Below are 15,052 nucleotides of genomic sequence, written 5' to 3'. Positions count from 1 at the left end.
TTGACAATTTAGTAATTACCTGTATTTACTAGTTGTTTTAGTGATTACTGGTAATTACTGGTTTTTTTTGTCATTTTTACAGCTATTTACTAACTTGATTTTTTGTTTTAAAATTAAAAACATAACTCAAGATTCAAAATAAGAAAGTAAAGGGGTAGGGATTTTAAGGGAGCTTACTTGAGGATGTAGGAATATAAGGCACATCAAAAGTGCATACTCTTTACTGTTTGTGAATTGAAACTGGAAAATGGTTGTTTTATGTCTTGAAATTCTGTAAATGTATGCATGCAAGACAATGATATCAATCCAAAATTGATTTTCATAATTTTGTTAAACTAAAATCTCAATCATGTACTGTGGTTTAAAACTTTAAAATAACTTTCTCCAAATATCTTGGATTTCTATCAAACTTGGACAGAAGCTAAATGTTTATGATCATAAGATAATATCCGAAAGTAAAGCTTGTAAAAAAAATCCTTTTTTTTCCTATATCACTTATAATCAGGATAAATGGACTAGTTTTTTCCCAGTTAACATTGCATACACTCTGAAGTTTAAGTTTTTAAAACATTATATTTTATAAACCATCCTGGATTTTTACCCAATTTTGACAGAAGTTTCTTATAGTACTAGTTAAAGATAGTATCTAGAGGAAAATTTTAATATTTTTTCCTCATTTTTGTTGAGCCTGCGATTAATATCAAAAGTAGTCGAGACTGTTTGTTCTGCAAAACCCTTACAATTGTAATAGCTTAATACATCGATAACCCATCTTCAGCTAGGGGTTGAATTGAAGGTCACATGAATACGTATTCAATGAGGTCCAAATATTCACTCGCAAGTGCACAACTCATCAACCTTGTTTCTCAGCTAATTATAGAACTGGATTGGCTACTAACAGTGAATTATTATTTCACTATATCATTTTTATTAATGATTTAACCACAAAAAAAATATATATATAACTTTTTTTATATCTCGAAGCTAATGCACATAACAGTTCATTCCTTTTCTTTACCTTCACAATGTTATCTGATCTTTATTTAAGGAATGACTGTAATATTTTTTCTGTCTTTGAAGAAATAACATAAAAAATTTGGTGCATACTGAATAACGAGCGTAGCGCAACATTGTGCACCACATTTTTTTTTTATGTTATTTCGAATAGACAGAAAAAATAGTACAGTCATTTCTTATAATTTAATTGTAAATTCCATATTTAACCGTAGAAAACCATGAAAAAACGTTGATGACGTCACGGTAACATGACTAAATTATGTCTATGGGCTCATAACAAAATAACGTCAGCCAATCAGAAGACCCGTTAAAATTAAATTATAAGGTAATAAGTATAAATATTCTTCAAACTCAAAGTTGTTTTGAAAAAAGTTAAAACATAATGCTTTGGGAGAATTTTCCATTTCTGATTTCCATGTCTGCTGAAATTGGTCAAAAATTATCTGTATAATGCTCAACTTTAACCATTTTGGATTAAAACTAAAGTTACTCAGTTTTAACCAAATATTTGAAAGTCCATAATTATTCAAGATATTTTGAATACAAATCAACCATTCAATATTCTAAGAGTACTTACTGATCCTCTAGTTAGTATTACCATAACTTTTGATCATCTGACCATAATAAAACATTGTTTTAGCAGTCAGTAAATAGGTGTAAAAACTCATTTAAAGTTAGTAATTACTGGTAATAACTGGGCCGTTTCGGGAATTACTTGTATTAACTAAGTGCATCGGGAATTACCTGTAATTCCTAAATTTTAGTAATTACATGTAATTCCTAATTTTACCAATTTTTTAAGACGTTTCGGCCATTGGCCTTCTTCAGTTAACAATATCTGTCAGCTATTATAATCATACATAAAATAGCAAATTAACAAGTTGAAAAATAAAAAGGTCATTGTTAATGCATACAATGATTAACATTGAGACAGAACATCCACGTGGAAGACTGGTTTATATAGCACTTATACTGGTACCCATCAACAAACAAATCTAAAAATAACATACAATAAATTACTAAATGATAATGTTGATTAAACATGGTAAATTAAAAATAATTTGCCTACTAAATTATGTGATGCAAGTTAGTTGTCATCCTGTTGGTGGCATGACTGTGATGGCTTTTTTATTTTGTGTTTTATAGTCGCTAGTAAAACTAAATTTGAGCCAATTCATTAATGACAACTTGTCATCTTTTAGACTTTTATTCTTTTATATATTATCAAAACACATGAATTTTTAGTTTGAATACGAAAAGCTTTTAAAAATGTAAGTCACTCAAACTATGTCTAGACAAAATTCCCTTGGTACTTTTTAAAATTTAACCATCACTTTGAAATGGCTTCTATCTCAGAAATTCCCCAAGAAGAGTTATCTCCGCCATACCTGCCAACTGTCACTATTTGCGGGGGATTTTCCCAATTGAGACTCACAAATTGAAATTTTGAAAGAGCAATTTTGTCCACAATTTAAACAAAAGAATTAAATTTCCAATGAATTTAGGCTTATAAAAGTATGAAGAAGTAAAAAAACAACATTAAAATGTATTTGCAGGACCCCTTGAAGTTTTTTTTAGGACTAAGCGAGCCATCTTGCACGCAAAACCACCATGGGCACTTTGAAAAGTTAGCAGGTATGTTGCGCTAGAATATAATGTCATAGTGCCTATCAATATTAGGTTACATTTCACATCAATTATCATAACTTCTACAAACCAGGCAATTGGGGATATGTTTTTGACTGCAAAATTATAGAAAATAACCTATATATGCCTGTCCCAAGTCAGGAGTCTGGAATTCAGTGATTGTTGTTTGTGTTATATAATTATTTGTTTTTTGTTGATTTTTTTTGTATATAAATAAGCCTTTAGTTTTCTTGTTCCAATTGTTTTACATTTGTCAATTTATATTGTTGACCTATATAGTTGTTAATTTCTGTGTCATTAGGCCTCATGTGGAGAGTTGTCTCATTGGCAATCATGACCACATCTGCTTTTTTTGGATACGATTGCTTTTAAGCAATCTGTAGACTTATACCATGGACTCAGGCCAATGCCCTCACATCTACTGTAAACATCAAGGAACATAATATTGTATTCAAACCAATCGCAATTTAAACAGAGGAATGTGTATGGAAAGGAGTCATACACTTGAATAGCGGATTGGCTCTTTCTAAAGTTGAATAACTATTCAGATTACGAAAATTACATTTTACACGTGCAGTTAAATAATTTTTGAAAATAATACTAAAACATGTATGAGGGGAATAGGACCTTTATCAGGACTCTGGGATCGGGTGTTTTTAAGCTCGGGATTTTGGGATTGACCATTTCGAGATCTGGGAATTTCTTTATTCGATTTCGGGACCTCGGGATTTTGGGATTGACCATTTTGGGATCCAGGAATTTCTTTATTCAAATTTCAGGACGTCGAGATTTTGAGATTCCATGTTTCAAGCCCGGGATTTCGGGATCAGGACCCCTCCTGCCCCCCTCATGTATCAATGAAAACAATGGCAATCGTATCCCTCAGAGCAATCTGCTCTTTGAATATATATGACCTGTTACAATACTTAAAGCTATGAAATCCTGTTTTTGGTATACACACCTGACATTTCACTTCATATTGTATACACACCTGATATATCACTTCATATTGTTTACACACCTGATATATCACTTCATATTGTATACACACCTGATATATCACTTCATATTGTATACACACCTGACATATCACTTCATATTGTATACACACCTGACATATCACTTCATATTGTATACACACCTGACATATCACTTCATATTGTATACACACCTGATATATCACTTCATATTGTTTACACACCTGACATATCACTTCATATTGTATACACACCTGACACCTGACATATCACTTCATATTGTATACACACCTGACATATCACTTCATATTGTATACACACCTGACATATCACTTTATATTGTATACACACCTGACATATCACTTCATATTGTATACACACCTGACATATCACTTCATATTGTATACACACCTCACATAGCACTGCACATTGTATACACACCTGACATACTTCATATTGTATACACACCTGACATATCACTTCATATTGTTTACACACCTGACATATCACTTCATATTGTATACACACCTGACATATCACTTCATATTGTATACACACCTGACATATCACTTCATATTGTATACACACCTGACATATCACTTCATATTGTTTACACACCTGACATATCACTTCATATTGTTTACACACCTGACATATCACTTCATATTGTTTACACACCTGACATATCACTATATATTGTATACACACCTGACATATCACTTCATATTGTTTACACACCTGACATATCACTTCATATTGTATACACACCTGACATATCACTTCATATTGTTTACACACCTGACATATCACTTCATATTGTATACACACCTGACATATCACTTCATATTGTTTACACACCTGACATATCACTTCCTATTGGATACACACCTGACATATCACTTCATATTGTATACACACCTGACATATCATTTCATATTGTTTACACACCTGACATATCACTTCATATTGTATACACACCTGACATATCACTTCATATTGTTTCTCTTCTTTTCTTCTTCTATGGAATCTATGGAATCTGGTGAAAAAAACAATATACATTGTAAACATATAAGCTGGGTCGCACAGAAATTTAATAAAATGCACATATACCATGTATACAGTGTAACCTGTGTTATCGGACCACAGATAAATTATCACGTTGTGATTGGTTAAACGCCGTTACGTGGTGATCCATTATGAGACAGTAGGGGGTTAGTTAGTTTCACAGGGGGTACGTGACGCGTTAATGGTGACGTCATCTAATAATGTTGTTGTGTTTAATTGTTTATTTTTCAACAAAACGCAGCAGAAAAAGTCCAGCGTGCTATAAATTTGTTATACGGTTAACTATTGACCCCCTTCAGATCCATAAAGGGTGAATCAAACTCATAGGGGATTTGGCCTCCGACCTCGACCCCTTTGGATTTAACTAACCCTCTATCATGTCTATGGATCCGTTGGGGGTCAGAAGCGAACCATAACTTATATAATTCATCCAACTGAGGTACCACATAGTCAGGTTACTTCTGCAGGGAAAGACACATGTGGAACCATGAAAATGTGTCTGTTAAGACAGAATGATGGAATACGGAGGTAATGGATTAGGCAGGTTACACTGAATATGTACATGCATAAGACTTTGAATAGTTTTGGAACTTTTAAATACGAAATAAAATACCAATTTTGGGTTTTTATATCAACCTTATTTTCAAACAATCACAGATTTGCATTAATATTTTTTCAAACCAGAAACAGGTCAATAGATGTATTGATTTTCAGTACCGAGGAGAAGGTGTATATTTCAAATTAAGTCTCATTTGATTATTTCCCTGGTCAAGTGAGGCCAAGTTATCTCTGATGGTGGACTATCAGTCCTTGAAGGTATCATCAGCTCAGTAGTCAGATGTATTAATATTCAGTATCGAGGAGAAGGCGTTTATTTCAAATAAAGTCTCATTTGATTATTTCCCGGGTCAAGTGAGGCCCAGTTATCTCTGCTGGTAGACTATCAGTCCCTGAGGGTATCATCAGATCAGTAGTCAGTACTTTGATACTGACATGATTTAACAAACTTTACTAAAATTTTCCTTTTATAAATTTTGAAATTATTAGAAACTAAGGTTTCAACTCCCTCAGGCAAAGTTGACTTTTAAGATGAATTTGGCTATCATTTAAGGTATTTTTAATGATTTTCGGTACTTATACATCCTCATATTTCGAATGTTTTGCTTTGAGCGTTCCTGATAAAGGTAAATGGTCAAGTGATGCTGTTTAAGTACAGGGGCTTCTAAGTATGCGACCTGGGCTATTTAGGTATTTATAAATCAGGAAATTATTGACTAACAAGAATGTGTCCAAAATACACAGATGCCCCATCTGCACTATCATTTTCTATGTTCAGTGGACCATGAAAATGGGATAAAATCTCTAATTTGGCATTAAAATTAGAAAGATCATAGCATAGGGAACATGTTTACTAAGTTTCAAATTGATTGGACTTCAACTTTATCAAAAACTACCTCAACCAAAAACTTCAACCTGAAGTGGGACGAATGGACAGAAGAACGGGCGGACGGAAGAATGGACGGAAGGACGCACAGACCAGAAAACATGATGCCCATAAATGGGGCATAATAAAAATATTTATCATAGTACATACCAACAGAGACATTGTCATAATCATGTCCAGTGTCAGATTTATCGGGACTCAAGTTGTTCAAGTTTACGTTCAACTTCTCTTTAAACAGAAAATCTTTTTTACTAGGAACAAATTCTTCATAACCATTGTCTTCTGCAACCACGGCAACTGTTAATCATAAACAAAGATCATACATATATTTATTATTTAAGCAGATATGGATATAATGACTATCAACAAATATTTATAGATTATCGTTGATCATCTCATCGAGATTGATTTTCTTGCTTGAGCCAGGAAGGCGAAAGGGAGAAAAGCAATCAAGTTGAGATGACCAATGATAATGTGTTTATTGTTATTTTACCTATGACGACGTGTAAAATTCAAATCAGTTTTATTAGCAACGTCACATGCCTACTGCGTTTCTAGCATTTTCCCATCTCAAGCAAGTAGCATGATATTAAAAAGTATTATTAAAAATCTAAATAAAAAGAAAATCTTCAAACAGTAATTGTTATTGAAATTTTGAGTATTAGTGGTAAAATGATAAATGATAATGATACATCCATTCTCATTTTAACATTTATTCAACCTACCATTAGAAAGGTTTGGATTTCCAAAATCAGCATTTATATTTTTAATGGTGGTATACCGATCGTCAACGCCTTCAGCTACAGACGTACAGGAAGTGGGTCTATCTGTACAGTTGTTATGGCAACCGTCTGTTGATGCTGATGTTGTGAAGTTTGGATTATTTATTCCTGATATCTCTGCAAAAGAAGATAACATTTTATAAGTAAGTCATATCTACTGAGGCTGAGAACTGAGGTTAATATATTTTATTTATAAGTATGTCATACATCTACTGAGGATTATATATTCCTTTTCAACATGTGGATTCATTATTCATTGGATACCAATTTTTGTGTATTTCATAGATACATGTGAACCATGAAATTACAATAACACAATGAGATGTGGTGACAGTTGCCAATAAAACACCTATCCAACAAATAACTAATAATGTTAATGAAAGCATGTTTGGTTAAAGAAACTTTTTTTTCTAAGAGCTTAGAGTAGCTAAATTTTTTTTAAAGACTTGGTGAGTAATTCAAATTCTAAATATCTAACTGTTGGGGTAGAGATCTTTTATAGCACATCAGATAAAGTGGTTGAATTTGCTTCTCGATTGATTTGTAAATTGTAGGCAATCCTGATCCTTCTTTTTCAATGATCATGTGATGTGGGGGTGTCAAATGAAGTAGAAGCATAAGACGCTGAGTTGTCGAAGTAGTCACTACTGTCATCACTAGCCAGTCAACACTGAGGTTGTGAGTTCAAGGTTCACTGGAGTCCAATCTCAATTGACCAGGTTTGTCAGATTCCCTATAAAAGGTCAGTGTCCTTCACTGGACACTCTCCGGCTTCCTCCACAAATAAAAAATTGTCGCCACAAAAAAGCCCAAAAGTGGCCCTTAAAAGTGGCCTTGAAACACCAATCAATCAATGAAATGAAGTTGGACACTGTAAAACTGACAATTTCTGACCTAAAGTATTACTTACTAGACACGGTAAAACTGACAATTTCTGACCTAAAACATTACTTACTAGACACGATAAAACTGACAATGTCTGACCTAAAGTATTACTTACTAGACACTGTAAAACTGACAATTTCTGACCTAAAGTATTACTTACTAGATCGGTAAAACTGACAATTTCTGACCTAAAGTATTACTTACTAGATCGGTAAAACTGACAATGTCTGACCTAAAGTATTACTTACTAGACACGGTAAAACTGACAATTTCTGACCTAAAGTATTACTTACTAGACACTGTAAAACTGACAATTTCTGACCTAAAGTATTACTTACTAGACACGGTAAAACTGACAATTTCTGACCTAAAGTATTACTTACTAGACACTGTAAAACTGACAATTTCTGACCTAAAGTATTACTTACTAGACACGGTAAAACTGACAATTTCTGACCTAAAGTATTACTTACTAGACACGGTATAAACTGACAATTTCTGACCTAAAGTATTACTTACTAGATCGGTAAAACTGACAATTTCTGACCTAAAGTATTACTTACTAGACACGGTATAAACTGACAATTTCTGACCTAAAGTATAACTTACTAGACACGGTATAAACTGACAATTTCTGACCTAAAGTATTACTTACTAGATCGGTAAAACTGACAATTTCTGACCTAAAGTATTACTTACTAGACACGGTATAAACTGACAATTTCTGACCTAAAGTATTACTTACTAGATCGGTAAAACTGACAATTTCTGACCTAAAGTATTACTTACTAGACACGGTATAAACTGACAATTTCTGACCTAAAGTATTACTTACTAGATCGGTAAAACTGACAATTTCTGACCTAAAGTATTACTTACTAGACACGGTATAAACTGACAATTTCTGACCTAAAGTATTACTTACTAGACACGGTAAAACTGACAATTTCTGACCTAAAGTATTACTTACTAGACACGGTATAAACTGACAATTTCTGACCTAAAGTATTACTTACTAGACACGGTATAAACTGACAATTTCTGACCTAAAGTATTACTTACTAGACACGGTATAAACTGACAATTTCTGACCTAAAGTATTACTTACTAGACACGGTATAAACTGACAATTTCTGACCTAAAGTATTACTTACTAGACACGGTAAAACTGACAATTTCTGACCTAAAGTATTACTTACTAGATCGGTAAAACTGACAATTTCTGACCTAAAGTATTACTTACTAGATCGGTAAAACTGACAATGTCTGACCTAAAGTATTACTTACTAGACACGGTATAAACTGACAATTTCTGACCTAAAGTATTACTTACTAGACACGGTATAAACTGACAATTTCTGACCTAAAGTATTACTTACTAGACACGGTAAAACTGACAATTTCTGACCTAAAGTATTACTTACTAGACACGGTATAAACTGACAATTTCTGACCTAAAGTATTACTTACTAGACACGGTAAAACTGACAATTTCTGACCTAAAGTATTACTTACTAGACACGGTATAAACTGACAATTTCTGACCTAAAGTATTACTTACTAGATCGGTAAAACTGACAATTTCTGACCTAAAGTATTACTTACTAGACACGGTATAAACTGACAATTTCTGACCTAAAGTATAACTTACTAGACACGGTATAAACTGACAATTTCTGACCTAAAGTATTACTTACTAGATCGGTAAAACTGACAATTTCTGACCTAAAGTATTACTTACTAGACACGGTATAAACTGACAATTTCTGACCTAAAGTATTACTTACTAGATCGGTAAAACTGACAATTTCTGACCTAAAGTATTACTTACTAGACACGGTATAAACTGACAATTTCTGACCTAAAGTATTACTTACTAGATCGGTAAAACTGACAATTTCTGACCTAAAGTATTACTTACTAGACACGGTATAAACTGACAATTTCTGACCTAAAGTATTACTTACTAGACACGGTAAAACTGACAATTTCTGACCTAAAGTATTACTTACTAGACACGGTATAAACTGACAATTTCTGACCTAAAGTATTACTTACTAGACACGGTATAAACTGACAATTTCTGACCTAAAGTATTACTTACTAGACACGGTATAAACTGACAATTTCTGACCTAAAGTATTACTTACTAGACACGGTATAAACTGACAATTTCTGACCTAAAGTATTACTTACTAGACACGGTAAAACTGACAATTTCTGACCTAAAGTATTACTTACTAGATCGGTAAAACTGACAATTTCTGACCTAAAGTATTACTTACTAGATCGGTAAAACTGACAATGTCTGACCTAAAGTATTACTTACTAGACACGGTATAAACTGACAATTTCTGACCTAAAGTATTACTTACTAGACACGGTATAAACTGACAATTTCTGACCTAAAGTATTACTTACTAGACACGGTAAAACTGACAATTTCTGACCTAAAGTATTACTTACTAGACACGGTATAAACTGACAATTTCTGACCTAAAGTATTACTTACTAGACACGGTAAAACTGACAATTTCTGACCTAAAGTATTACTTACTAGACACTGTATAACCGATTACTGTGGATTCATTATTATTCCTTGGATACCAATTTTCGTACATTTCGTCGGTGATTAACCACAAAATTAATATTCAACAAATTACATATTTTCCTCTAGGCGTGTATACACACTATGGCAAAACCATGAAATTGAATATCCACAAACATGTAAGTTTTACTTGATTCACAAAAATTGGTGCCTACGAAAATAAAATGAATCCACAGTATCTTTAAATGTCCAGTAAATTACTCACCTGATTGTGAACAGAGTTGAGGTACTCACCTGATTGTGAACTAGAGAAGTGAACAGAGTTGAGGTACTCACCAGATTGTGAACTAGAGAAGTGAACAGAGTTAAGGTACTCACCTGATTGTGAACTAGAGAAGTGAACAGAGTTGAGGTACTCACCAGATTGTGAACTAGAGAAGTGAACAGAGTTGAGGTACTCACCAGATTGTGAACTAGAGAAGTGAACAGAGTTGAGGTACTCACCAGATTGTGAACTAGAGAAGTGAACAGAGTTGAGGTACTCACCTGATTGTGAACTAGAGAAGTGAACAGAGTTAAGGTACTCAACTGATTGTAAACTAGAGAAGTGAACAGAGTTGAGGTACTCACCAGATTGTGAACTAGAGAAGTGAACAGAGTTGAGGTATTCCCCAAATTGTGAACTAGAGAAGAGAACAGAGTTGAGGTACTCACCTGATTGTGAACTAGAGAAGCGAACAGAGTTGAGGTATTCACCATATTGTGAACTAGAGAAGTGAACAGAGTTTAGGTACTCACCAGATTGTGAACTAGAGAAGTGAACAGAGTTCAGGTATTCACCATATTGTGAACTAGAGAAGTGAACAGAGTTTAGGTACTCACCTGATTGTGAACTAGAGAAGTGAACAGAGTTGAGGTACTCTCCAGATTGTGAACTAGAGAAGTGAACAGAATTGAGGTACTCACCAAATTACTCACCTGAATGTGAACTAGAGAAGTGAACAGAGTTGATGTAGTCACCAGATTGTGAACTAGAGAAGTGAACAGAATTGAGGTACTCACCAGATTGTGAACTAGAGAGGTGAACAGAGTTGAGGTACTCACCTGATTGCGAACTAGAGAAGTGAACAGAGTTGAGGTACTCACCATATTGTGAACTAGAGAAGTAAACAGAGTTGAGGTACTCACCAGATTGTGAACTAGAGAAGTGAACAGAGTTTAGGTACTCACCTGATTGTGAACTAGATAAGTGAACAGAGTTGAGGTACTCACCAGATTGTGAACTAGAGATTTGAACAGAGTTGAGGTACTCACCTGATTGGGAACTAGAGAAGTGAACAGAGTTGAGATACTCACCTGATTGGGAACTAGAGAAGTGAACAGAGTTGAGGTACTCACCTGATTGTGAACTAGAAAAGTGAACAGAGTTAAAGTACTCACCAGATTGTGAACTAGAGATTTGAACAGAGTTGAGGTACTCACCTGATTGTGAACTAGAGAAGTGAACAAAGTTGAGGTTCTCACCTGATTGTGAACTAAAGAAGTGAACAGAGTTGAGGTACTCACCTGATTGTGAACTAGAGAAGTGAACAGAGTTGTTGTTCTCACTGGATTGTGAACTAGAGAAGTAAACAGAGTTGAGGTACTCACCTGATTGTGAACTAGAGAAGTGAACAGAGTTGAGGTACTCACCTGATTGTGAACTAGATAAGTGAACAGAGTTGAGGTACTCACCAGATTGTGAACTAGAGAAGTGAACAGAGTTGAGGTACTCACTGGATTGTGAACTAGAAAAGTGAACAGAGTTGAGGTACTCACCAGATTGTGAACTAGAGAGGTGAACATAGTTGAGGTACTCATCAGATTGTGAACTAAAGAAGTGAACAGAGTTGAGGTACTCACCTGATTGTGAACTAGAGAAGTGAACAGAGTTGAGGTACTCACCAGATTGTGAACTAGAGAAGTGAACAGAGTTGAGGTACTCACCTGATTGTGAACTAGAGAAGTGAACAGAGTTGAGGTACTCACCAGATTGTGAACTAGAGAAGTGAACAGAGTTGAGGTACTCACCTGATTGTGTACTAGAGAAGTGAGCAGAGTTGAGGTACTCACCTGATTGTGAACTAGAGAAGTGAACAGTGTTGAGGTACTCACCTGATTGTGTACTAGAGAAGTGAGCAGAGTTGAGGTACTCACCGGATTGTGAACTAAAGAAGTTAACAGAGTTGAGGTACTCACCGGATTGTGAACTAGAGAAGTGAACAGAGTTCAGGATTTCATTCTCTTTTTTCAATCTGCTCATTCTCCTGTACATGTAAACTCCTACAAACAATACGACCAATAGAAACAACACAATCATTACTGTCACTATGGCAACAGCTGGATCTGATTCTTGAGGGGCCGTCTCAGAAGGTGAAATGATATGTCCTACTGCATCTCTTCCTGAAAGAAAAAAAAGGTAAATTAAATGAAGTTTGGTTGCTGTCAAGTTGACATAATTTTTTACATCTTTTTTATACATATCAGTTGTACTACCCTGAAAAATCAGACTGTTTTACCCAGTATTAAGGTTGGTCTTCGGCCATCTTGAATTGTTAAATAGGATAGAACTCAATACTATTAGATTTTCAATCAAGTCAACAAATTTAAAAGCAGGAATGTTATTTACTTATATAAATAATTGTTGTTGTTGAAATGAACAATTTATGGTGTATATCGATATCTTATAATAAATAATATCTTTACTGTATTTCAATTGTTCAACTCGGGGGTACTAAGGGGAAGTAACTCTGACATTGTATAATTCATAGAGGAATCTACAGGAATATTTAACTATGTTTTAGGTGTAATACCACCAAATCATGGTTAGTCACATCCGGTTGCATACGAAAGTAGGTCTAAAAAAATATTCCCTTGAATTTGACCATTGTAGGTAATTAATCCTACATTTTATTGCAGTAAAACTATTTCTGTGTCATAAACATATGTCTTTGGTATTTCAAAACACCATTATTTTTTATATGTGATTTCTATAGAAAATTTTGTAATCTTGAGGTTACATGGTGACTAAACCTTGTACACAGATAGAATAAGGGGAGAAATTTGATTAGTTAACTTCCAATGATGGTTATATTCTTATATGCAATGAAATGTGATGTGAAACTTTTTCTATAGAACTGGACAGGATAAAACTTTACTCATGCCAAGTATATCTTTATTTGAAACAAAGATAAATTCTGCACAATTTTTTGAAAAGTGCAAATTTAACAAAGACTAATAGGGGAAAATCAATGGTGGTATTACACCTATAACCTTAATTTTTCATTTTAATATTCTGACAGTATTTCAAAAGAACTATCTTCTCATATATTATTTCAGATATCAAACATTTAGATTACCTTCTATTCACCTATTAATGCTTTCCATAAGTTTTTCACAACCTGTAGCTTGAAAAAAAGCTCGGTAATTTATCTGTTTTATTATACTTTTGAACATACTCCATACATATTACTGTAAGCAAAGTATGATAAGATTTTATCTTTTTCATTTATACAGTGTAACCTGCCTAATGCATCACCTGAGATTCCAACAACCTGCTTTAATCTTATTTTCATGGTCCCAAAATATGTCTATCCTTGCAGAAAAACCCTGAGTATTCCAACACCCTACTTAATCCGACATTTTTTTCTTGTCCCCCAGCGTCTCTGATAACACAGGTTACACTGTACTCCTTTAAAGGGCAAGGATAAAATACTTTTCTTAAAATGTCAGTTAACTTCAGATGATATTTCTACTGTATACACTTTATCAACATAGCATTGTGAGGATAAGTCTCATTGGCAGTCATACCACATCCTCTTTTTTATATAGCATTGTAGAACAGGTTACTTATCTGCTGTTTACACATACCTATACACCCATACACCGGGTTACATTCCTGTTTGTCAGTACATTGACATTGCTTTGCGCAGTTTTCTCCATAATACCCAGTAGTGCAGGCTGAAAACACAATAAAAAACAATTAATTATATTTTATAATTTGAACTATTTCAATAGAAACCAAAAGTTATAATATGAATTAAATTTCACAAGAAACCAAAATATTTTTTTTCAAATTGTACAGACAACTTTCTAAATGTCAGTTCAGGGATGTGGTTTTTAGTTGAATATGTCATGTGACTTCCATCAATTATTTCTATACTACCCTACATAACGGTGATTATGAAAGTGAATGACACTTTTAATAGAGCAGGGATACCGATGATGCACACAATCTCATAAACTCAAGAACATATATACCATAATAAAGGGACATAACTCAAGAACATATACCATAATAAAGGGACATAACTCAAGAACATATACCATAATAAAGGGACATAACTCAAGAACATATACCATAATAAAGGGACATAACTCAAGAACATATACAATAATAAAGGGAAATAACTCTAGAACATATATACCATATTAAAGGGACATAACTCGAGAACATATACCATAATAAAGGGACATAGCTCAAGAACATATATACCATAATAAAGGGACATAACTCAAGAACATATACCATAATAAAGGGACATAACTCTAGAACAATAAAAGTGATGCCATCAAAATTCCAAATTTAATCTGAGTTTTAAAATAAAAAGGTTTTGCATAAGTTTCTTGATATTTGGATGAAGAAAAC

General features: G+C 33.7%; 1 protein-coding gene across 1 annotated transcript in view; it reads right to left on the bottom strand.

Moving 5' to 3' along the window:
• Window positions 1-1,811: 1,811 nt before the first annotated feature.
• The window catches only part of LOC134718446 (multiple epidermal growth factor-like domains protein 10), a 61,605-nt gene continuing 48,364 nt past the window's right edge, over window positions 1,812-15,052 (bottom strand). Inside the window, exons 18-23 of the mRNA XM_063580964.1 lie at window positions 14,275-14,364; window positions 12,604-12,807; window positions 6,876-7,049; window positions 6,301-6,447; window positions 4,620-4,677; window positions 1,812-2,012 (exon numbers count right to left, since the gene is read on the bottom strand). Coding sequence (XP_063437034.1) covers window positions 4,628-4,677; window positions 6,301-6,447; window positions 6,876-7,049; window positions 12,604-12,807; window positions 14,275-14,364 — 665 coding nt within the window. The 3' untranslated portion in view covers window positions 1,812-2,012; window positions 4,620-4,627. The remainder of the gene's footprint in view (window positions 2,013-4,619; window positions 4,678-6,300; window positions 6,448-6,875; window positions 7,050-12,603; window positions 12,808-14,274; window positions 14,365-15,052) is intronic.

The sequence above is a fragment of the Mytilus trossulus genome, chromosome 5 (assembly GCF_036588685.1).
Source record: "Mytilus trossulus isolate FHL-02 chromosome 5, PNRI_Mtr1.1.1.hap1, whole genome shotgun sequence".
NCBI lineage: Eukaryota > Metazoa > Mollusca > Bivalvia > Mytilida > Mytilidae > Mytilus > Mytilus trossulus.
Note: the sequence above shows the minus strand (reverse complement) of the source record. Positions and strands in the feature narration are given on the sequence as shown.